At 39.5% G+C, this 26,416-nt stretch overlaps 1 protein-coding gene across 1 annotated transcript in view; it reads right to left on the bottom strand.

The window, feature by feature from the left end:
• The window catches only part of MYO3A (myosin IIIA), a 282,509-nt gene that overhangs the window by 29,662 nt on the left and 226,431 nt on the right, over positions 1 to 26,416 (bottom strand). Inside the window, exons 27-31 of the mRNA XM_030798007.1 lie at positions 19,813 to 19,924; positions 16,768 to 16,930; positions 15,103 to 15,226; positions 11,147 to 12,041; positions 8,867 to 9,011 (exon numbers count right to left, since the gene is read on the bottom strand). Of these exons, the coding sequence (XP_030653867.1) occupies positions 8,867 to 9,011; positions 11,147 to 12,041; positions 15,103 to 15,226; positions 16,768 to 16,930; positions 19,813 to 19,924 (1,439 nt within the window). The remainder of the gene's footprint in view (positions 1 to 8,866; positions 9,012 to 11,146; positions 12,042 to 15,102; positions 15,227 to 16,767; positions 16,931 to 19,812; positions 19,925 to 26,416) is intronic.

Genomic DNA, 26,416 nt, shown 5'->3' on the forward strand with positions numbered 1-26,416 from the left:
ACTCACAGATACCCCCTCTGGACTGTCGCTTGTCTCTTGCACATTATTGCTACATCTTGGCACTCTACTTCTGTCATTTCCTTGGGCTGTCATCTCGCATGGATTACAGTCCTCAAAGGCCAGTTCGTTTTGTTCTAGTCCAAGGAGTTAGATTACACACACATGCCCGGTCATCTCGCTTATACGTGAGCAGTCATCAAAACAGGGCACCACAACAGAAGCACGTGGGAATGCACATGGTGATACCAAGGGTGCCTTGAGAGTGAGGTCTTTGTTGGGGAGAATGAGCTGTTATGCAGAACACTGTGAGCATGTCTTCTATGTATGACTGCCCACCAACTATGGAGACAGCCAAACAACCAAAACACATGTTTATTTGCTTGGAGAATAAGGAAGACTCAGAGGTGGCATCTAATTACATCTTGGCTATTTTTCAAAATGATGTGGTATTCATTTATTTAAAAAAATTATATACCTAGTCTGAGGTGAAAACTTAGAAAAATTTTTCCCAGAGAGCCAAACTTTAAAAAATTTATTGACTGTTCATAGTCATTTTCTTAGATTGGCCTGTTAAAAATACAGAATTGAAGAACATTCTCTGATTTTAAACACACAATATTTGTTTTTTTCTTTCCCTCCGCTCATACTTTATAACACATAGATAAAAGGGTTTTTCGTTCCTATCAAGATGAGCTGAAATATGCCAGTATTTTTAAAAAGCGATTATTCTTTATTAGAGCACATCTGATCACAAACTGGCTGGAGGAGTATCAGAAACTTTTAGTGGCTTGAGACAGCATGGCAGCAAAGGTGACAGATCTGGAGATGACGCTCTAGTCTTACCACATGTGGCTGTGGAAGTCCTCTACCAGGTTGCAATAATATTATTCAGATTCTTAATTTTATATAGAAGTGAGGTTAACGAGGGATGGAGAGTATCCGCTGTACTGGAGATGACCATCTTGTTCTCACTAACTAGTCACTCAACTCTTCTAGAACCCTAGACTTAGGGGCTCTTGTTGTTAGTGAACCACCTCACGTATGTGAAGATTAAGCTGACTTATTTACAGTATTACAATTCCAATTCTGCAATATTTTATTCAGTGGTTAGATTAGCTAGCAGTTTGCTAAGGCTATTCTCTGAAAAATGCATTTAAAGGGCTGTTAACATTCCATATGTGAATGTGTCATTACGTATTAATCATTCTCCTATTGTTCAATTTTTCTTCTTACCATATATACAATTTTTTTTTCAGCTCTGATTATTTCCTTAGGCTATGCTCTCATAAGTGAGTTTACTGGGTCAATGATATAAACTAATTCAGTGGGGGTTTTTTTTTTTGGACATATTGCCAAGTCACTTTTCAAAATGTTGACGCTGCCATCTTACCATATGTTTGGGAATAATTACATTAGCACTTTGTCATTACTGTTAAAATGTTTTTTCATACTTGCAATTTTGATGAGTAAAGAATAGTAATGTGTTTGACTTTTTATTTTTTTTTACTCCTAGAGTGGTCATACATATGCTTATTTTCCATCTGCATTTCTTCTTTTGTAAATAAATTAATGGCTTGTGCCATTTTTCCATTGAGAGTGCTATTTTTCCGAATGATTTATAAAGAGCTCTTTTTATGCTAAACAGTTTAACTCTTTTCACATTTGTTCCAAATTTTTGTCTTCAGCTCTTTAACTTTTAATGATGCTTTGGAATCTCTACAAGGTTTTAACATTCATGTAATCCAAATCTATCACAGTTTTTCTTTGTAATTCCTTTTATTACTTCTTATGCTTTGTGCTTTCTAAGCAGAGATTGTGAAATGCTCAGTTCATAGCATCTGGCTTCATTTAGTTTGTTTATTTCTTACATTTAAATGATCAATGCATCTGGAAAATATCTGGGCATTCAGCAGAAGATAAGAATATTTTATTTCCTCATCCCAAATCAGAGACATTTTAAGCATTATCCATCCATTTCTTTTCTGTTCATATGTATCTTTTTGTAAATGAGGTTTTTATAAATACTCAGGCCAATTTTAGGGCTATTCTGTTTCATTAATCTGTGATTGATTTTTGTAAAGGAGGCATATGATTTTAATTATCATAGCATTATTCATTTTACTATCTAATAAGTCAGTCCTCATTTAGAGTTATTCTTTTTTTCTCTGAAATTTACAAATAATCGTTAGGATATTTTCTTAAGTTCCAAAGAAAAGCTCACAGAGATCTGAATGCAATTTTTTAAACCTAGAAAGTAATTTTAGAATGGTCATGTTTACAGTATTTTATCTTTCAATTCAGAAACACAATATATCATTCCATTATGCATCTCTTCTTTTTTGTCTCTTTGGGTTTGGTTGCTAGCTTTATTTCAAGGTATTGATTTTTTTTTTTTTGCTATTATTTCCATTGGGCTCTTTTTCTATTAGAAATTTTTATAGGAAAGAATATCTATCTATATAACTATATATCCTTACTGAATTCTATTGCAAGCATCAATCATTACATTTTTAATGTTGTCTGGTAATAGTCCTACAATCCCATCTTTTCCCTTTTGATAGTTATGCTTTTTGAAAAAGCTTCTCTTTGCTGTCTTATTGCATTAACTGGAAATTTCCCAATAACATAAAAATGTGGTGTTACTAGTATCTTTATCTTCATCCTCCTTTTTAATGAAACTGCTTCCAGTGTTTTATAGTTAATTATGAGGTAGATGATTAGAAACGTATTCTTCATATTGTTAAAGAATATCTTTCTGCTTTTAGTTTAGTAAGAGTTTTACATTTCATCAGTACAGAGTGTTGGATTTTACTGAAAACTGTTTCAGCATTTATCAAGATAGTTTTTTTGATATTTTGATATGTTACATAAATATGTATTATGTGGACAGTCTTTTAATGTACTGTTGCATTCCATTAGCTAGTACTAAATACTATACTCAGGAGTTTTACCTCTAAATTAATAATTGAGGCCAGGCGCGGTGGCTCACACTTGTAATCCCGGTACTTTGGGAGGCTGAGGCGGGTGGATCATCTGAGGTCAGGAGTTCAAGACCAGCCTGGCCAACATGGTGAAACCGCATCTCTACTAAAAATACAAAAAAGTAGCCGGGCGTGGTGCCGCATGTCTGTAGTCCCAGCTACTCGGGAGGCTGAGGCATGAGAATCACTTGAACCCAGAAGGCAGAGGTGGCAGTGAGCCGAGGTCGTGCCACTGCACTCCAGCTTGGGTGACAGAGTGAAACTCTGTCTCAAAAATTAATTAATAATTGAGATTGAACAATAGCTTTTAAAAAATGTTATTGTTAGACTTTTGTTCTAGGATAGATGAACATCATAAAATAGGTAGCTTTGTATGTTTTTCTTTCTTTTTTTTTCTCAAACAAATCACATACAATGAGATTTATGTTTTCCATGAATGTTTGAATGTGTTTGCATAAAACACTGTGAGTTCTTGGAACCTTTGTTAGAGGTAATTCTTTGAACAGCCACATCATCATACAGTAAGTTCTCACTTGACAATGTCGATGGGTTCTTAGAAACTGCAACTTTAAGCGAAATGACCAATTTTACAATAGACTGATATAAACAAGAGTTAACTTCTTATGGTATATTTCTGGTCACAAAAACATTACCAAACTTCTCAACAGAGACCAACACTGAAACAAATGTGAACTATGCATACATTTAAGAAAAATCAGATCAGGTGCAATGGCTCATGCCTGTAATCCCAGCACTTTGGGAGGTAAAGGTGGGCAGATCACTTAAGGTCAGGAGTTTGAGATCAGCCTGGCCAACATGGTGAAACCCAGTCTCTAATAAAAAGAATACAAAAATTAGCTGGGCATGGTGGTGGTCGCCTGTAATCCCAGCTACTGGGGAGGCTGAGGCAGGAGAATCACTTGAACCCGGGAGGCGGAGGTTCCAGCAAGCTGAGATCGCGCCATTGCACTCCAGCCTGGGCAACAAGAGCGAAACTCCATCTCAAAAAAAAAAAAAAAAAAAATAGGCTGGGCAAGGTGTAATCCCAGCACTTTGGGAGGCCAAGGCAGGTGGATCACAAGATCAAGAGATCGAGACCATCCTGGCTAACATGGTGAAACCCCGTCTCTACTAAAAATACAAAAAATTAGCTGGGCGTGGTGGCTGGCACCTGGAGCCCCAGCTACTCGGGAGGCTGAGGCAGGAGAATGGTGAGAACCTGGGAGGCGGAGCTTGCAGTGAGCCGAGATCGCGCCACTGCACTACAGCCTGGGTGACAGAGCAAGACTCTGTCCCAAAAATAAATAAATAAATAAACAAACATTTAAAGCAGAAGGGGAGTAGAGTTATTAGCTGTATTAAAGCTGAAGTGTTCAGTCAATAGAATTCCTACTGTCTTCAGACTGTCTGAGTTCCCTTTTGAAAATAGATGAATAATCATTTTATGTATATTTTCTTCAGGAAAATCAGAAGATTTAGATGTTAGGAAATCCCACACCTGGGTAAAGTTGTCCCTTGTTGTTGTTCTTTTTCTTCTTCTTCTTGTTCTTTTTTTTTTTTTTTTTGAGACGGAGTCTTGCTCTGTCACCCAGGCTGGAGTGCAGTGGCACGATTTCAGCTCACTGCAACTTCTACCTCCTGGGTTCAAGTAATTCTACTTGCCTCAGCCTCTGGAGTAGCTGGATTACAGGCACCTGCCACCAGGCCCAGCTAATTTTTGTATTTTTAGTAGAGAAGGGGTTTCACCATATTGGTCAGGCTGGTCTTGAACTCCTGACCTCAGGTGATCCACCTGCCTTAGCCTCCCAATGTGCTGGGATTACAGGCATGAGCCACCCAAGGTCAGAAGTTTGAGACCAGCCTGGCCAACATGGTGAAACTCCATCTCTACTAAAAAGACAAAAATTAGCTGGGCATGCTGGTACATGCCTGTAATCCCAGCTACTCGAGAAGCTGAGGCAGGAGAATTGCTTGAACCCGGGAGGTGGAGGTTGTGGAGGCTGTGGTGAGCCCAGATCGCACCATTGCATTCCAGCCTGGGAGACAGAGCAAAACTCTGTCAAAAAAAAAAAAAAAGAAAAAGAAAGAAAGAAAGAGAAAGAAAGAAAGAAAGAAAGAAAGAAAGAAAGAAAGAAAGAAAGAAAGAAAGAAAGAAAGGTTAAGAAAATTTTTTACCCAATTGTTCCAGTTCAGAGTCATGGATGGCTGGAGCCTGTACTGGAAATTCAGGGTGCAAGGCTGGACAAGATGCCATTCCATTGCAGGGCACACTCAGACACACACTCTCTCTCTCTCTCTCACTGGGACCATGTAGACACACCAGTTCACCTAATGTGCACATCTTTGGGATGTGGAAATAAACTGGTTCTATCGCAGGGATTAAATATTAGCTAAGTAATATCTGGCCCAATTGTCTGTTTTAGTTCTTTGAACTATATTTTACAATGAACTTTTATAAGCTATTCAAGGATTTTTTTTTTTTACGAAAATATAAATTGTTAAAATATGTGAACATAGATTATATCCACAAACACTGGGATGAATCTGTCCCCAAAGTACCCCAGTGATGATGTGCATTCACCCTTTCCGTCTGTCTCTATTCTAATATTTAAATAAGATCTGAAGAATTCAGTAAGTAATTGTTAATGAATAGGAAATTTAACAAATGTTTTATGGTTCCCTTCTGACTTGTTCTGTCTGAATCCTTCTGCACACAATCCTCTTAAGACCCTCTTCCCTTGGCTTCAGAGGGTCTAGGCTCCCTGGTTGCCCTCCCCATCTCTGGTCGCTCCTCTTTCCTGGTTCCTCTCTACCCGACCTGCACATGTCCAGACTCTCACACTAGGCTTCTTCTCTTTTCAGTGTAGGTAAATTTCCTGGAGCTTCTCTTCTCCTCCATGGCTTCAGTTACCCTGTATGTCTCCAACTGCCTACTGAGAGGTTGTCCCAATTCATCAAAGGCTTCTCATACTTAACACAGCCTAAATTGAATGCATACTCCTGCTCTTTATCTAATCTTTCCCATCTTAGGTAATGACATACCACCATCCACCATGACACTAGCTGATCATGTTAGAGACCTGGGCATGCCCCCTTTCCTGTGCAATCAATTACCAAATCCTTTGTAATCTACAAATTAACCATTGCTTTAAACTGCCTTCTTGGCCACTACCTCATCCTAGCTACCATCATCTCTTGCTGGCCTTCCCCTTTTCTCTTCATGGCTCTCAAGTTCTATTCCTACAGTGCAATCAGATTTTTAAAATATTTTTTACAATTTACAACAATTCAGATATACAAAAAAAATTAATATACTTAAAACTAAATTTAATTTATCATAGTGCTCATTTCTACTTTCTAGCACTAAATTATTTTTTAACAAATTCTAGCTAAATTCTGAATTCTTCATGTCTTCCGAGTAGATTTCGTCATTTTAGGTTAGGGTCAGAAACCTAAAATGACTAAATAGACACTAAGAACATTGATGGTTCACATTCAGCCTTCCCTTGTCCTGTCTGTCCTGCCACATGTAAGTTGGGGATTGGCGTAGGGGACTTTGGCAGCTTCATGGCATTAGCGAGGAGGGGCCGGCCATCTGGTCTGCAGCCATTCTTGGCTGGTCATGGGCATCTGCTGAATAACTTGCCCTGTCTGGTATCTGGTCGCTGGACTGCATTTCCCACTGTCCCCCTTCCTCTTGGGTTTTGGGTTGTCAGATCCACACAGATACTCCTGTGTCATTAGGCCACATCAGGCCCTCTCTCAGGCACCTTCTCTGCTACTCTTTAGGACATGGAACAATTCAGATGTTTGCCAATTTAGCCTTAAACAAGTGTAGTATAATATGAAACTTCTCTATATGCGCAGAGAACAAAAAAAAAAAAAATTCTCCCTCTAAACCCAAAGAGCTAAAGAAATATTTCTGAGCTACAATCCTCTCCATGTAAGCTAAGAATTGATTTCTAATATTGCTCTTAAGTCCACAAAAAAACGAAAGATTCAAGAATAAGGTGAACTCAGCCAGGCGTGGTGACTCACCTGTAATCCCAGTACTTTGGGAGGCAGAGGCAAGCGGATCACCTGAGGTCAGAGTTCAAGACCAGCCTGCCCAACATGGCGAAACCTCATCTCTACTAAAAATACAGAAAAATTAGCCAGATGTGGTGGCGCGTGCCTGTACTCCCAGCTACTCAGGATGCTGAGGCAGGAGAATCACTTGAATCCAGGAGGCGGGGGTTGTAGTGAGCTGAGATTGCGCCACTGCACTCCAGCCTGGGTGACAGAGCAAGACCCTGTCTCAACGAAAAAAAAAAAAAAAGAATAAGCTGAACTAATTTGACTTTCTCATAAAATTCTGCTGCTTTTCAGGCTTGTTTAAAGTCCCTGAGATGTTCAAAAGTGAAAATCTTGGTGGCGACCTCTACTTCCTCCCAGGACGCTGCCTCCCATTTGTACTTCTCCTTTCCAGCAGCGGCCTGGGGTGAGCTGCCTGGCTTCCTTGCTTTCCCACACCACCTGCTCCTCTCTGCCCCACACTCACCAGTGCTGCCACTTCTGTGACCATGAGGGAACCTGAAGCCCTGGCCTTCCCTCAGCTCCTACCCTGCCAGCATGCCCCCTGGGCACAGGCCATTGCAGCAGCCAAATGAATGGGCCTCTGGGCTCTGACTTGCTATTCTCTCTTCTTCACAGCAGGAGGCTCTCAGCCAGGGCCAGAGAGCAGAAGAGCAGCAGGAATGAAGGGCACCAAAGAGCCATTTGTGGTCAGCTTCACCATAATTCTTGACTTGAAAACGATGTGGCAGAATAATTGATGAAAACATTAAGGTATTTCCCCTTCCTCTCATATCAGGCAAATAGCCAAGTGCATCTTAGTATATTTGGGGCTCAGAGATTTTTTCAGGGAAGAAATTGGAAGTTGCATGAAGTCAGTGGCTCTTCCCGTCTTTGGTAACAGCCAAACTCATTGCAGAGATGATGTCAGGGATCCCTGAACGGGGCAGTGAGATTGCGGAGGGCCTCCAAGAAAGCAAGGGAAAATAAATGCAGATTCTTCTGGGCAGACCTCAGCAGGGCAGAGGTCAAAGTCGTGGGACTCCTGAACTTTACTGTGACAGCTCCTGGGGGAGGTCATAAGACTGCAGAGATAATGGCTACCTGGAGTGGGCATGGATAATATGAGGCTCCAGACCCCCATGGTCTAGGTGCCACCTGCAGGGTGTGGGAGCAGCCAGACCTCCCAACTTGAAGGGCTCGTGGAGGCCAGCTGGAGCCATGAGTGTCCCAACAGTAACTTCATGGGCAAATGACCAGAGACTGACTACAGGGTGTACCTGATCTTTTGGTGGTGTGCAAGGCCATAAAACCTTTGCACAGCTCTGGGGAGAGGGAGGTCTGAAAATTATTGAGATTGAATTCCTCACCAGTTTAGTATAATAGGTTGGCTAGAAAAAAGTTCAATAACAATATTTCTTGTATAATGGGGTTTTGCACCTTCCACACTCTATACTCAAGGTTGCAGATGTTGACAAAGGAAATAGAAATATTTCCATTTCTATTTTTGCTCTCTCTAATCATATCTGCCTCCTGCCAGCCCCCCTCTCTATACCACCCCTTTTTATTCCCTTCTGGTGTCATATGCCAAGTTCTAGTTAAAATGAAAAAAGGAAAACATACTAAATGGAGGGGAATTAAGTCAGAGAAGGTAGAAAGTGGGTGGAACATCCTAAAAAAAGTGTATCTCCATATAAGAAATGAAATAAAGGTTCTCCTAAGACAGGACACAGGCTCCTCAAATCTGCCATAGAATAACGGTGGTAAACTAATAAACAAAGTATCTGGCATTTCCTTCCCATTCAGGAAGTTCTAACTCTACTGATTTTTACCTGAGAGGCACTGCTGAGAAGAAACTCGTCTATTAATTGGGTTATGGTGCGAGACACCCAGATAAAGTGGCTTCAGTTGCTGTGACAAAATCATTTCATTCAATTTTTTCTGCAGAATGAAATATTCTTCAGATAACTTTGATATCTAAAAAGAAGGTCATGTGTCAGGTTAAATCAAGGAAAAGAATACAGAGAGTTCTGCAGGCACCGGGGGCTGGGAAACGCCTTACCAGCACTCTTGCGGACTCTCATGTTCCTCTCCAGGGCCCACCCTGTCCCTTGCACCAAGGTCTGATAAAGTTCTCACCTGACAACCTTCCCCCCTTGTATTCTGAATACTTGCCATCTCACATTTTTCTTTAAAACTGCCAAGCATGTCATGCTACATGCAGAATTCTGTTCTGCCATCGACTCCTTCCCAGGTTTCTGAGATCTGGCTTCCAGCCTTGCCACTCTGCTGTGTTTGCCTTTCTGCTTCTGTCCTGAGGACCCCTCTGCTGCCTTTGATTGTGTAAACCTCCTTCCTTTTCTTTCTTTCCAGTCTTTTTTTTTTTTTTTGAGACGGAATCTCGCTCTGTCGCCCAGGCTGGAGTGCAGTGGTGCGATCTCGGTTCACTGCAAGCTCCGCCTCCTGGGTTCAGGTCATTCCCCTGCCTCAGCCTCCCGAGTAGCTGGGACTACAGGTGCCTGCCACCACGCCCGGCTGATTTTTTGTATTTTTAGTAGAGACGGGGTTTCACCACATTAGCTAGGATGGTCTGGATCTCCTGACCTCATGATCCGCCCGCCTCAGCCTCCCAAAGTGCTGGGATTACAGGCGTGAAAGACTGCGCCCGGCCTTCTTTTCAGTCTTTTACCCTGATTTCAGGGCTGCTCTATTCTGGTTTCTCTTTCTATTCTGCCCCCGGCCTCTGTCGTGTCTGCATCCTGGGTCTGAGAACATGGCTGTCCTGCTGGGTTGAGTGTGAGGCTCCTGCTGGGACAGCCTCTAGCTTTGTTCCATGGAGCAGTGAATTTACTCCCATGGCATTATTGGCCAGCTCCGAGTGGATGCCTTGGTAATTCTACATCTCATGTCTCCACGGCATAGCAGGTCTGAGTTCTAATCCCTGATTTGGTCTTTGGTGTGAGAAGAACTGTATGTTCATTAAACTCACTATTTCCACATGCTTAAAAAGAGTAGGAAGGGGATGGGTAAATTAAAAAATGGCAGATCTCTACTGACAGCTAGAAGTTAGAGATGTTTGGGCCACACCTCTCACACTAAGGAAGGGTCCAAGTGCAGTTATTGTGTTTCTCATAGGCTCAGCCACTGTCAAATACAAAAAGGGGAGTTTAGGGACTCAGGAATATTAGATAGTCCTTCTTGGAACTAACCCATTATGATATTTATTTTATTACTTCATACACCATTGATTACCCTGGAAATCCATGTATTTTAGAGATCATCTAGTTAAAACTCTTCATTTCACACTGGAGAAAATAACAGTGCTAACACATAAAGTGATTTTATGAAGGTCAAATGCCTAGAAAGAGAATGGAGGAACTGGAATTGGTATTTACAGAAGCTGGTTCTTGCGATCTTTCCATAGCACCAATTTATGAGATAAATTATATGTATCAGAGACAAATTGCATGTATACCCATTAGAAGCCCTAAAACCTGTTGCTTCCTATGCTCCTCTCTAGAAACAGCTGAAACACACCTATGACTGGCATGAGATATTTTCCAGGAGGGAACTTTTCTCTGCGTTTTTTCTTTGTGATTCCTTATTTTCCATGACTGTTCATTCACTGTCATGATGTGACATGCAGACTTTCATCTTCACTGTATATGCTTCGGTGTGGCTACCTGTCAAAATCTGATACCTAATTATGTCTTCTCAAATTTGTGAAAGGGAGAAAGCATAAACTTTGGAGGATTTAGAAAACTTAAAAAACGACTTTGTATTTTTTTTTTTAGCTCCAATTAAAGATCTTACAGATTCATCAAACTTTTCACTGTCAAGCCTCAGCATTTTAGTAAGCAGTATAAACCAATCTCTAGCATCGTGACTACATGAGGTTTCTATCATATTTTATACTATTGTTACCATGGTAAATTGGGATAAAAGTTCCTGGTTATTTGAATAGCACAATCCTTGAGACATTTTATTAAAAATGTTTGCAGGCCCATCAACACAGATAAAACAATCTACTAGTTATTAATTATGTGTTTAATTCAGTTATTGTATAGTTCCCAGAAACTTTTATTAGTAAATAAATTCATTTATTCACATACCTGTTTTGAAAACATTGCCAAATCACATGCTTCTCTTTCTGAAGTTGCTTTCGAGTCTTTGTTATCCTTCATCTTGATGTTATTGATTTCCTCATGTTTTGTAGGATAGGAATACAAATTATGAGTGTTTCTTGCTACTTCTGTTGGTGTTGTGACAATCCTCTGATGCTTAAAAGAAGACATCTTGTCCTTCCTCAACTGCTGCCTTCTCTTGTAACCCCGGTATTTGCTCTGAATGAATACCGCTGCTTTATCTTCTTCCTCCTGGGCCTGTGTCACTGGTTCAACTTGCCTCTCTTTGACTGTCTCATGCCTCAGATGGCCTCCGCCTCCCTCCTGGCTGCATATTGGTGCACTCTGGGTAACTACAGATGTCTTCTTTTCTTTTTCCGTGCTGTTTGCATTTTGATAAATTGATCTTTGGCTAAGTGTAGGTTCCAAAGTTTTTTTAAAGGAAGTCTCATTTTCAGCTAACCAAGGCACTGGGTAGCTTGGCCTTTCTGATATGGCCTTCCTTTCTAGATATGCTGCTTTTGACTCTTCACAATTCCTCTCCTCTGTGTACCTCTGATAGTAACTCTGGATCATAGCTTCCTCTTTCTCCACTTTCCTTAGCTTGCTGTTCTCTTCCAGGTCTTTGATAGACTTCTGTTTGGGGCTTACTTCTGGCCCTACAAGGTAGAATTCTTGCTTAACCTCTTCCTCATACACATTATTCATTTTTTTTGGAGTCTGATACCCTCTGTTTTTACTCTCCACAGCATTGGTGGTTTCCTCTTCAGGTTTGAAAGTGGAAGTCTTCACAACAGATACACTTCCTTTATTATTTGGAGCTGAAATGAATCTTTCATTAGCAGAGGTTGCATTTTCTGCTTGTTTCTTCACGAAAGATTCCCTGTGTAAAATATATTATCTTTGAATATACAGTACTAAACTGGAGCTTATTACTTCTTTTGGCAATAGCTATATGCTAGATACTGGTGGGACAAAGGCAAAAGGAACAAAGAAGATTCAAAATTAAAATGTCTCAAGTCACATTAATCAAGTGCTTTCCAGAATGTTCTCTCTGGTGACAACTGTGATAACTACTCAAATAATGAGAAAACCAGATGCAACTCAGAGTGAGAACTATCCTAGCATATGAAGAACCATCTTTTCATTTAATGAGATATCAAAATTCCAGGAACTTAATCCTTTCAAAATATATCCTTTTCAAAACAAAGTACCTTTAGTAGTGAGATGCTGTGAAAAATATACCTAAGTTTGATACCAGTAAGCAGGGTATGTTTACTTGGCTGACATACTGTACTTTAATAAGCCCTAAGTTTACTGATCAGAGGAAGTATCTTATAAAATTAAAGGAAAAGCAACGTCCTCGCTACAGTTCATGATCATGTAATATGGTGGCCAAAATTTCACAGTTGCTACTTTGCTAATATCCTTCCAAAATGATTTCCCCTTCACTTGAAGATAAGGTCTTCTCTGCATCTTTTTTTTTTTTCCTAGCCAAGGGCAAAACCCTTACAAGAGCAATACAGCTAAGAAAAAGGTTAAGACGGAATAAAAATGTTGTACGATGACACCTCGATATGCTAACACCTCTCATTGCTACTTGGAGGGCTTTTGCAACAAACTTTTCATCTTAGCCCAGAAACCCATGTGAGAGTTTAGGTCTTTTGTGATCTGTTTGTGAAGTCGGACTCTTCTTTGAGTCAAATCTGGAAAAAGTTACCGGGATTCCTTCTTTTCTAATTCTATTGGCCACTTCCTAGGACTAGAATTACTGTGGTATCCCCAGGCTAGTACAGGAGGCATAGCAGAATCCTGCTAGGATCAGTCAAGAAACTAAGTAGGGCACCATGATTTTGATGCCCATGATTTTGATGAATTGCTACACTAGTATTTTGAATTCCTCCATAATACTGACCTCTCTGAGAATGCTTACATTTATTCAAAACACAACTAATAAGAGAAGATAAGTGTGCAGTCTCTAACTGATTACATTCCAAAAAATCCATTTATAAGTTAGTTTTGATCCTTTAAATGCATTTCACTGGTGAAGACTTGTACACAACGCTGAAATTCCCACATCAGTTATACGTCTGGACTCAGGCGACTCTGCTCTGTGTTGCGGCTGGCTGAAGACCATGGAGAGCCCTGCCGGCCTGGACCTTTCTCCAGCTCCCCGCTGTGATATTCTAGGTCACAGGTCAGGGGCTCTGACAGGGGGAGTGGTTAAGTGAAAACAAGGGCTTCAGGTAGCTGAGGGAAAAGGAAAGTCAGAGGTGGCGGAGGGAGGGAGTGCTGGACCGCAGATCTCTGGCAGTGGTCAGGCCCACCTGCCTCTCCCTTCCCTAACTTTCCTCTCTACAAGCTTCCCCTGACTTTCTGCCTGTACTTCTTTCATGTCTGACTTTGTCATCCACCTCCCATGAGAGTTAGCCCAATAAATGTCAAATTCTCCATCCCAGACCACAGCGATAGCTTCTTACTCACACTCATGTGCCCTGAAGTGAATCTTGTGTGCAGTAGATGCCTAATAAATATCTGCTACATTGAAAGCTAATCCCTGGTATCCTCAGAAGAAAGGTGGTAGCAAATGGGTATGTAATTGAACATCACACTTCCTTATTAGATGTGATATCTACAAGCAGTACTTTCTAGAAGTAGTACACTTAGTCTATCTTTCTTCCATTTGCAGCCAGTTTATATTTCTCTCAGCCTCCAGACTGAAGTACAGGAGTCACAGGTATCACCCAGCCTCCTGCTCCTGAGGCAGGCCTGTGATGTTTGGAAGTTTGCTGGACTGTTTTATAGCCAGTAACAAAGAGAAACAAATCATTTGGATCCTCACAAGCAAAGACAAAGAGCATATATATAGGTCTCAGAATACACAAAAACTTAAAACACCAAATGTCTCTAAACTTCAGATAAACATTTCTGTTTTTCAAATAAGGAAATGAGGTTGGCCTGAGGGATTCGGGGAGTGTGTGGGTGAAGGTGAGGGGAAGAGGTGGCAGAGAAGTCATCTATGAGATCATCTATGAGACCACTATTGGCAGGAGAGAAGAATAGGGGTGTGTGAAGGGAACAGTAGATGTGGGTGTGTGGGGAAAGAAGGAAGCCAGGAAGCCACCTCTTCTTCTATTTCATTCCTTCACCCTTTCTATGGCCAGTTTTGATGTTAAAAACCAGGGGACTAGGGTTGGGGCTGGAATGATCTTTATCTCCCTGGATGACCATGTACTCAGTTTGATCAATTCAAGTTTCACCACTTGGGCAAAATGTAGATACTTTTCCCTTTCCCTAACCACTACCAACCAAGGCAGGGTTCCTTCCTCCTTGCCCCCAGTGTACCCTTTGACTATTTTTATGGCAGAGTTAACATATTTTACAAGAGGGATGTGTTTGTCTGTCCTGTTTTTTCTATAGTACTGTAGAAATTTGAGGATAAGGATTTTGCTTCACGTATCTGTGTGTCCCCACTGCCCAGCATAAAGCCTGCTGAATAAGTGAATAAGTGGTTTGCTAACATGCACCTGGAAGTATAGACATGATGGCTCAGAAGAAGAAAGGGCAGCTGGTGATTATGACACAGGGGCCAATGGCATATTGGCTATTAAAGCCACTGGAATGAATGAGAGGGCCCAGGGACACATTTAGATATGGATGAGGATTTAAATGTGGGGATTGGAGGACATATTAGCAAAGGACACTCAGAATTAGGAGTAGAATTATAGAAAGCAATCTGGTAGAAGCCAAGGAAGAAAAATTTTGAGAAATAACTCCAAAATAGGATAGAGAACACAAAAGTAGCCTCTGGGTGTTCATTGACATTGGATGTGTCAGTATCAGGAAACTGGCTAGTACAAGAAAGGCTGTGAACATTATTCTATGACCTTACAGATCTGAAAAATCTATACGTTACAATGGTATAAGAATGAACATCATTATACCTCGTATTTTCAAAGTTTCTCTTGTAGTCGAATTCCTGATCAGAAGTCTGAATGGTTGTTACTGCTGTGTTTTTCACGTTAATAATTTCTTTTCTTTGTTTCCTGACAAGGTGTCCTCTTGCAGCTGAAACATACAAAGCCCGTAGTAGTGTTAATCATAAAGAAATAAAAGAAAATTACTTTAAAGAGTAGAAATGGTGGTTTTGACCACTGATGTCAAAGAGGAAAATAAAGTTAAAATGCCAAATAGAACAGGTTCACTTAAAAATGCTATTCATTAACAAGATTCTTCTACATGGCAAGCTATAGCAATAATAACTAAAGTAACTTTCATACTAAGAAGACTACTAAAATGAAATCCAAATGATAGAGATGAGCAAAGTTGATGACAAAATGTGCTCATTTGCTTAAAATTTGATAATACTCATTTTCCTTTTTTTGCTATGTGTTTCATATATTTTGGCCAGATATATTTCAGATGATCAGATTATATATTTGAGAATTCAGATTAATTTTTTTTAAGTTTTAGAAAGTTAATACAGAGCAAATATATATTCTGTAACATTCCCTATGTCAGGGCAGCACCCAATAATCAATGACTATTTCTTCAGAAAAACAGAGTATTTTTACTAAGTTGGGTGAGTAAAGCACTGTAAATAACCTCACATCACATTGCTATGTTTCACTGCCAAAGGCTCTATGAAGAACCTTTTTATCAGAGCTTTATAAATTTTGAAATTGTGGATAAAGGATTAGAGCCCAAATTACTGAGTTTGCATTTTGATTTCTCAGTGAGAAGTTAAAGGCTTAAAATACAAAAAGAGATGATGATGACTCATTGCTGATTGACAGAACAGGGATTGGAATGTTAATCTCTTGAATGTCAGTCAGCTCCTCTGCCCACGATATTAGTGTTCTTCAGAGTGCAGGCTGCAAACCATTAGTGGATCATAAAATTGATGTAGTAGGCCAAATCTAGCATTTAAAAATGAAATGGAATAGACTAGAATTAAAAATATCAGAACATAGTGCTTGTAGTGTGTGTGTGTATCAGGTTAAAAAGCAAAATACATTTTTTTCTCTATGTGTCCAGTCAAAAAAATTTGAAAGAGAGCATACTAGGCTGTGACAAGCTCTATCTAAATTTTGTTTCTTATGGAAAAATAGAAAGCAAAATCCAAAGTCTATTAATACAGCTTAATAAAAGTTTGTGAAGTAAAGTACGGTTATAAATATTATTTCCTTACTGTTAAGAGAAATAAATGGATGCCCTTTAACAAAATAAGATTTAAGCTGTCAAAAATTATGGCAAGTGTAACCTTTGGAATAAAGTAGAAAAAATTCTTATTGTCCAGTGAGCTATAATAATATGATTCTTGAGATCTATAATTAATCATTTGCTACATCTTCCACAATAGGTCAATTGTGTTTCATTAATTCTTGACAGAAAAGTTAAAAATTAAATTATTTAAGACAAAACATTTATCCAAATATTAAAAGTGTCAATCACTAAAACAATTTGACTTAGGTTTAATATAACGAAAGTGTCAAGGCAACACAGTCTGGAATTAAACACAAAAGCTACATAAGAATTGGAGGTTTGCCTGTAAGAAGTATTATAAGATTTGATTTTATGACCATATCTAAATATGTCAAAGAGATTACCTGACTGTATTATTATAGCGCTTTCTTTCCTTTTCTCCTGTATTTTTTGGTATCTTCTTGAACACAAGAATGCTCTGACACAAGCTTGAATCAAAATAAGCTTGTCAATAGCTTCCTTTCGCATTAGATTTAACTGTTCCACGTGATAATACTTAAGGAACACCTGAAAAATTAAAATAGAATACAAAGAACCATGGCACACAGATGTGAAGCAGTTATGTGCTATGCTTTGAAGAATAGAACACACTCTAAATTGCTTGAGATTTTGGAAATCACTGTCTTTTGCTTCTTTGCCCTAGATGTCACTATGACAGTACAGATTTTTATGCTTGAAGAAAACATTTCTTTTTCTTTTTTTTTTTTTTTTTTGAGACGGAGTCTCGCTCTGTTGCCCAGGCTGGAGTGCAGTGGCATGATCTCGGCTCACTGCAAGCTTCGCCTCCCGGGTTCACGCCATTCTCCTGCCTCAGCCTCTCCGAGTAGCTGGGACTACAGGCGCCCGCCACCACGCCCGGCTAGTTTTTTTGTATTTTTAGTAGAGACGGGGTTTCACCAGGTTAGCCAGGATGGTCTCGATCTCCTGACCTCGTGATCCGCCCGCCTCCGCCTCCCAAAGTGCTGGGATTACAGGCGTGAGCCACTGCGCCCGGCCAAGAAAACATTTCTTTGAGAAGAAATGCAGAAGATGACAACCCTGCTGTTTATTTACAACAGGTAACTAGGCTTTGTTGGATGAGACAATAAGAGTGGAGGATGTTGAGCTCTTTTAGCAAAGTTTCTAGCATCGTATATTCTGGGCTAAGCTAATTGTTACGCTTTTTATTTTTTAAAGGCAACTATATTTCCCAAATTAAACAAATCTGAACAAATCTTATTATAAAGTAGAGGACGGAATTATAGTTCCATTAGTTAATTCATCTAACGTTTATTAATGTTATTGAGACCTGTTACGGGTACATATCTGCTGGGGATACAGAGATGAACAAGGCGGGTTGCTGCCCTTGGGGCTGGTAGTGTTGTCAGTGAGGAGAATAAGGCAGAGAGAGGGCCCCAGGCAGATTTCATTAACAATGTTCTCACTGGACCCAAAGGCTGCCATGCAGAAAGGAGGGATGACTTTTGATTATTCTAAAATCAACATCAATTGGAGCAAGGGAGGAGCCCGAAGGCTTGGCGCATTCTCATCTAACATTTCTCTCCCCTCCTCCAAGGAAATGAAAAGCTTGTTTTGTTTGTTTGTTTGTTTTCTCCTTTTAATGGCTAAATTTCCTAATAAAAGTCATCTCAAAGAGTTTATTGAATCCATCAAGAAAGTCACTTAAATTCAAATTTTATGGCTGAGTCATGAGACCTGATAACCCTGACTATAGAATTCTCTCAGTGTTCCATTACTTAAAAGCTTGGCACCATGGGCAAACACGTTTGTGTTACAGGTTTGATTTAATTCAGTTTTAATTTCTACAGGACTCTAGATGTTAATATATTTAGTCCATTCTGCTGTTGACAATTCATTTAAAATTCAATCTGTTTAAAAAGGTCATCATTTCTTTTTGCATGACATTAGAAATGTTCCTATATTAATACTTTCTATCCATGTTAATGAGTTGGAAAAGGTGAAGTGGAAAAATACAAATAGCTTTAAAATGCTACTTAAATATCATGCAGAACTATAACTGCAAAAGGCCTTTTTACAAGTTAAAACTCCATTTGAAGTTAGGCATGTGTTTCAGACCATAAATCATGAGATTTTAGTCTGATGAAATTCATCTTTTTGAAATTTATCATCTAAGAGAAAATGGTGTGAATAAAATACTCATTTTTAATGCCCAAAATATCCCCTTACTAAACACTAAAGTAAATATGGGTTACTGAATACACAGGACACTCAGTTTAAGGTGTTTTTTTTTTTTTTTTTTTTTTAAATCTCTTAAATTGTTACAGGGCTAATTTCTCATCTGAACACTGTTAAAATTCTCTCCCACATCTCCTACACCCAAGACACAAATATTATAAATTTCTTTGCAAATGTGGAAGTTTGTTTTGGTTTACTTCTGTGGTGTGGCTGATAGTAGGTATTCTTGAATGGTCAATCTATGAGTATCTCTTGGCTTTAGCTTGGCTCTTTTCCTTATCCTCCCCCTGTGATACATTTCATACCCCCTTAAGATATATTCAGTGCACAATGGAACCCTGTTTATTTCCTGATCCCTGTCTAGTAATGCTATGAGAATACCTGAGAAGACCAATACATCCTTTCTCCAAACAGCGACCTATCCTTCTTCCATATTCAAGATTGGTTATGTTTTTTACTTTGTTCTCTAAGGGATTAAATAAGCTAAGATCTCACAGGTTCTAAAAGCTAATATATAAACACATCAATGTCCAATACATATAGCAAGTCTAGTAATAGTGGTGAATATTTTACTCTAGAAAAATTTCAAGTTTATGATAGAAGCAGGTCTGAGAATTAGGGAAAAAAGGAAAACATGAATCTTATTTGGATCACTATGATTCTGTACAGCTTTTTAACTATATTTAATAGTGATAAACTAGAGAATACATATGTCTGTTTTCAATACCATCTGAAATAAAGTACAATCATTATGGTTTATCCTTTTTTGATAAATCTTCAAGATAAATTTTTCTTGCATTTGTTTTTTTCAATTTCAATGTAAACTTGTCTTTAGAGTAAGGGTCTTAAGTTGCATAGGCTGGAGTGCAGTGGTGCCATCATACCTCACTGCAGCCTTGAACTCCTGGGCTCAAGCCATTCTCCCACCTTGGCCTTCCAAAGTGCTGGGATTACAGGTGTAAGCTACCTTGCCCAGCCTTTTGCATTTCTTAAAAGAAATCTTTATGAGGAGCAAAAGCCTTTAATGTTGATGAAAAAGGAAATCTTTATGAGTTTATAAATTTACTTCCTCTATGGTAAGCTACAGATTCTATAACATAAAAAGCCATACTTTCAAACATTGTAAAATGTTATAATCCTCAGTGAATCCAGCATAATTATTTATTTTCCTGAAAATTACATGAAAACATTACTTTTGTTTTTCCAAGAGCCCAGTTATCGAGACCAGCTTTTTCCAAAATGGTGGCACAGGTGTCAGGGCTCATGGGGGGCTCCTCGCTCGACTTGTAGCAGAGAATATAGTACCTTGGAATGGAAAAAAGGGCTGGTTAGTGTTGCATAAAGTGCCAACATCTCTGTAGCTTGGTGGTTCCCCAACAACTTAGTGCAGAGGCTGAGGAAGAGATGCCCAGACTTGATGCGGAGAAATCCTTTAGGCATCCTCAGAACAACTTTGGAGTAGACCAAATTCCAAACGGATGCAAACCCAGCCCAGGCTGTATAAATTTGAGCATTGTGTTTTCACCTTTGTGATCACCTTTCAAAACTTAACACTGCACTCCCCCGACAAGAACTCCATCACTCAAAAAAAATTAGCAGTTTTGTTTTTTCGCTACATTTCTCTGGACACTACAAAGTGCAGGACTGCAGTGGCAGGAAGCAGAAGGAATTATTTTTCACATTCCAGTGTTAACAAAACTCTGGAAGGTGATCTTCAAATTGGGTGATGGAGCTTAATTCCAGTGAAACTTCCCATCACTGTATACATGCCTTCCATCATTATTTTTCCTTGAGGGACACTATGTCTCCTGCTAGAGTTTTTCTCTATTGGTTTAATCTATCCATAATCGAGGGAAGGAAAGAGGAAGGGCTAATGCAGGAAAGAACTGAAAGCAGGTCCTCAGGTTAAACCACAAGGCTTATTGGGGAAGGGGATAAATTAAGGAAAGAAAATCCGCTTTACACTGGTCAATAATCTTGTGCAAAAAGACAGATTTCCAGAATTTTTAATACTCTACTATTTTTAATTTATTGGTGCAAGATTAGCCTGAAAGTCCAGTGCAACAAAGCAGCAAATTTTGGTAGGTTTTGAATTTCAAAAGACAGGCCCTGATACGTAGACGGCTGAGGTGGCGCGGTGACATGCAGAGCAGAGTTTTACCCTTGACTCATTATCTGTATATACTTGGACATATCACAGTTAAGTATCAATTTCCTCATCTAAAAATGAGTCCGGAGATTAAACCTCTAAAATGAACATATTTCAACTTTGCTAAGTTTCACCTCATTAAATCTGCAATGAAGTAGCTTCTGTTAGGCTCCGTGGAGAAGAATCCTGGCCTAGAATGGTATAGAATGAAGTGACCATAACTTTTGCTGTTTGTGCAAATAACCCCAGGGAGTGCCTATTAGCCACTAGGCCTGCTCACTTCAGGACTAACTCGCACATGTATGCATGGTGACCCAGTAGCGGCGACTCTGCATTCACAGCCTGTCCACCAACTCCTGGCTTTCCTTCCTTCCAGAGCCAGCCAGGATCTCACGGTTAATTGCAGGAGCCAACCTTAAGCAGCCCCTGCACCTTTCCCACTCTCATTCCTTTGTCGTCCACTCTCTGCAAACATGCATGCCTGGACCTGCCAATCATCTGCGTCTCTGTCCTCATGCCGGGCTTCAGAGCACAGCCAGAGAAAATCTTCACTGTCAGCTCCCTGTGGATGTGTGGATTCCTGACTCAGCCAGGCTCCCAAGAAAGCTCTGGATCCTGACCAGTGTCCCGGGCCACTTTCCTCTCTTCTTCCTCACAAAAGCGACTTAATTCCGTCCTGCTTTCTCCAAGTCTCCCAGCAGCCCCTGCCCTCCGTACCTCTCTCAGCAGACGAGCTTCTCTACTATATCACCGGATACCACCAGACACACAATTCGTAGGCTTCTTCCCCAAATACAAATTCATTTGTCCACTATCAATTTTCCCTCCTCCTTCAAAGGAGATTTTCATCCTCCGCCTGTGTTCTAGAGGCCACGTCTTCCTCCTCTTCTGTATATTTTCAATCTCATTTCTCTCTTCTGGCACGCTCCATTTACAAAATGGACGTTTGTGTGTTGCTACAAAGCAAACACTTTAAGCCTCGCTCATCTGTAATGATTCTGTTTCTTCCCCTAGCTTTGCTGATAAGTTGAAAGACGGTTTAAAATAATCGTCTTCACTTCCCATCACTCTTCACTCTTCACTTCCCATCACTCTTCAGCTCCAAGAATCTCATTTAATCACATAGAAACAAGGCCTCTTATTTACTTATATAGGATGCAGGAGTGGTGAAATCTAACAGGTCCTTCTCCATCCTAATTGTGTTTTTTCTGCAGCACTTGCTATTATTGGCTGTTCTCTCTGTCTTGCTCTCTCCAAGGCTTCCACCTAATGTCCTCTGCCTCTCCTCCTCCCTCTCAGTCTCCCTGCATGCCCCATATTTAATGATTTAATGACTAGTTGCTTAAACGCTAGTGTTCTACAGTGTTCCATTTTTTTCTAAGCTCTGTCCACAGGCATCTTGTCTATATGCTTGGCTCCAACTATTCCTGTATATGGTGATTCCTAAATTTACACCATCAACCTTAACTGTTGATATCAACTCTAAACACATTATTTATGACTTCCTACTCTACATGCCCACGTGGTTAACTTTAAACTCAGCGACATTCATCAGTTTTTCCTTCCTCCGCCATTTCCTGTCTCTATGAATGATACTACCACTTTTTAAAAGGTACTTGAGCTAGAAATCTGTGTGCCAGCCTACTCTTCCCTATTCTTCACTCTATGGATCTAACAAGCTTAAAGTCTCTCTGGAATCCATTTGTTTCTCGCTGTGCCTACTGCCATTACCTTAATTGAATACCTTGTCCCTTCTCACCTAGACTTGTTCAATTGCCTCCCAACTAGTTACCTCCACTGTCACTCCCCTGCCCTGCCCCAGCCACCATCCACGGCTCTGTCTGAATTATCTTTTTTTAAATGAAAATCTGATCATGTCCTTTCCTGACTCGAAAAGTCTCTATGGATGTCCCAAGTTCTAAGCTGGGATGACAAAATCAGGTGCTTTCAAAGTCTAGGCAGATACCATAAATATGCGAGCCTGGGAGCAGTGGGAATGTAGGAGAGGAAAAGGTTACACCTGCCAAAAAGCATTGGCTTTAAATTGTTTGCCACATATGATGACTAGCATGCAAGCTCCCTTCTGCCCTATATCCCTGTCTGCCTTTCCAGCCTCCTTTTTGCTATTTTCCATGGCACTCTGAGCTCCAGTCATGAAAGTTACTTAAAATTGTGCTGGAGGGCCATGTTTGCTCATGCTTCTATGCCTTCGTATGTGTTACTCACTATGCGTGTGCGCCCTTTCATCTCACTCCTAGTTTCCTTAAGGAAGATCTACTTTTTCAATATTCTGAAAACTCTCCTCAATGTCTCTTCAATTAACAGATTAACTGGAGTAATGAAATTGTCTTTTCTTGTGCGAAACACACCAACTGAGGTCTGCTGCACACTTAAGGCTCAAGGCTGGCAATTCTCACTAGTGTGCCCGTGTGTGTGTGTTTGCTCTCACTGGATGAGCTGTGTTTGCTCCCAAACCTGTTTATGCCAGTTGTATTTGGTGTGACATTATTCAAATAAATATCAGATTGAAATCTAAGTGAGGAAAGCCAGAGGATTGTTTCTATAAAACTGCATCAAATTTTGGTAAGACTTTATAAAGAAGTCTTGTAAAAAACCATGAAATTAAACATGGTTGAAGCAATTACAAAGCATTGAGGAAAATCATAAGAATCAAGAAATATTCAGTCCTGTGGCTGTTTCACAAGTGTCTTTAATATCTTGCTTCACTCCAAGAGATGTTAACTGGAAATCATAAATGAGAGATCACAGACAGTTTATGCAAGAAAGAGCCAATAAACTATTATTAATAGATATGCACTCAAAGGAAAAAAATTAAGCCTTTATCAAAAGGTTAAAAAACAAACTTACATTGATGTTGTAAGTAAAAATATTTTTGGTGTGTTTTATGTATTACTTTTATTACTCTCTGCTTTATCAGAATTTCTAATACAATCTAAACCATCCTTCCTTTATGCTCTCAGAGTATCTTGTTTATACTTTCATTAAAAATACCCAGTCCTCTTTCATTAATTTGAAAAATATTTGAGCACCTACTATTTATTTGCCGGGAACCCTTCCAGGTGCTTCAGACACAGTAGTGAACACAGGATACCCACACCCTTGCTGCCTGCAGCTGACTTTACATTGTATGATAACGCAGATTTTTAAAGCCCTGTTTCCATAACAGGTCTGTGAGTTTCTTAATGTCAGGGGCTCGTCCATTAATCTTTGGACCTTTAATCTTTCAATTAAGATTTGAACTCATTTTTAGTTCAAGGACTGGAACACAGTGGGTCCCTCAACTAAACGGTTGCTGAATGTATAATGTACTGTTGCGGGGACTTGTGGAAATAAATACTTAGGTAAGCCACATGTGCTTATGGAGGGCATCCCCTAGGCCATATAGGTCATAGGTAATTTTGGGAGCTTGAGACTGAGGCAAAAATAATAATAAAAATAATTATAGCTAATATGTATTGATGACACCTGGTTCTATCAATAAAATCCATATATATTATTTCACCTAATACTTATAAACACATATATAATGTAGATATTGTTATTATCATCCCTATTTGCAGCTAAGGGACATTGAAGCTTGAAGCTTATACAACTCGAGTAACTTTGAATAAGGCCACAGATTTAGTAAGTGGCAGAGTTGGGATTCAAACCTGGGTTTGCTGACTTCAAAGCATGGTACTTATCTACTTCACCATACTACTGCCTTCAGGAAGTTCTAGTTGTATTAGAGCTCTGGTAGCCAAACCATTATGTACAGGTGCTTAGTGGGGAAATGGAGCCAAATTAAGTGGCTGGCTTGTTAGTGTAAGGGTTCCTTTGAAATAGCTGCAGTAAAAACCCAGTGTCTTGTGCAAAGTTCATATTGTATATTTTTCCTTAAGATTGTTTCTTTGTTATAAAACAGAAGAATTTATCTACAACAGATCAAAGGGTCTGGGGAATTCTGCATCCTGTGCAGAGTGTTAGCAGTTCTATTTATACCCCCATAGAACCTCTGATAATTGTTCTGCCTTCCTAAGAGTCTATGCCAATTTGGATGACAACTTCCAAATTAGTGACACAGAAAAGGTTTGGCCTTTTATTTCTGGAACTTCCTGTATTCAGAACAGCTATTCACGTGTTCTCTATACACTTAGTTTTATCCCCTTGTCTTTATTTATTGTGTAGTAATTTGCTATTCTGTAATAGCACAATAATTATAAATATATTTAAGAATTTATTCTCATTTCTGACATTTGAACTACAATATCATTAAGAAAATAGGTTTTATTCTCATTATGCTCTATATTATAAAACTATGGTTATTTTTCAAGCTATAAGATTAGGCTGATATTCAAGGCTTTCTCTTCATAATTTTAACCCAATTGTTTTTTCATCTTATCTTCTGTCACTTCACCACTGCAATGCCCACTCTACCAACCCAATCCATTCCAGGTCCCGCTAGCTTTTGGCACACCAACCTGTACACCAAGAAAACTCCTGTTTTCTCCACAAGCCATACCCACCTTCAAGTCCCAGTTTGAGTCCTTCTTCTTATTTTTTTATTTTTCATTTTTTTTAGAGATAGGGTCTTGCTCTGTCACCCAGGCTGGAGTGCAGTGGTATGAACATAGCCTCCTGTAACCTTGAATTCCTGGGCTCAAGTGATCCTCCTGCCTCAGACTCCTGAGTAGCTAAGACTACAGGCATGAGCCACCACACCCCGCTAATTAAAAAAAAAAAATTGTTTTTAGAGATGGGGTCTTGCTACATTGCCCAGGCTGGTCTCAAACTCCTGGCCTCAAATGATCCTTCTGCATTAGCTGAACGCCTCTTCTTGATATCCTCTCTCATCAGCCTTCCTGGAGATGCTCTTCCTTCCCTTGAACTCTTACACTGTGTATATCATTCTCTTGGACCTTGGCACTTATTACTTCACATTGCTTGTTAACTTTCCATGTCTGTGGCTCTGGTGATTCTAACTGGACTGTACAATATTGAAGATCAAGCCACTTCTAAAATTCAGTATCTCCCACAGTGCTTAGCATGGTGCCTTATACATTAAAAAATCACTGAAGTTTAAGAGTACTTATATTAATATTACACTCATAATATCTATATTACTATTTAAGCAAGTTAAAGATCTACATTTTTTTCTAAAACATGAAGTGCATGATAATAAGGTCAAATTTTAATTTTAATTTGAAATTTGAAACTCCTTTGTATCTAGTATTTTTGGTTTACCTGCTTTCACGAGCAGGGTGGAGAATTTACCTATTAGCCAATAAAAAAATTCCATTTTTTTATTTCTTAGTTTTGGTTATAAAATTGTGTCTGATCTGTAGGAAGTAAAGTCGATGATTAGCTGCTAACTAGATTTCTGGACTCTAAACTTGAGGTTTTAGTTTGTCTTAAACTACTATAAGGATTGGCCAATACAAAAGTCATATGTTTATGTAATTTTGATCTCCATCATGAAAAAGGTAGTAGAGTTTTCTTGATTTCAAAGCATTCCAAATAAATAATCCCAGGTCTCTAAGCAGAGCTTGCAGTGAGCTGAGATCACACAACTGCACTCCCGCCTGGGCCACAGAACTAGACTCCATCTCAAAAAAAACTCAGCCGGATTCAGTGGCTCACACCTGTAA

This window comes from Nomascus leucogenys, chromosome 18 (genome assembly GCF_006542625.1).
Source record: "Nomascus leucogenys isolate Asia chromosome 18, Asia_NLE_v1, whole genome shotgun sequence".
NCBI lineage: Eukaryota > Metazoa > Chordata > Mammalia > Primates > Hylobatidae > Nomascus > Nomascus leucogenys.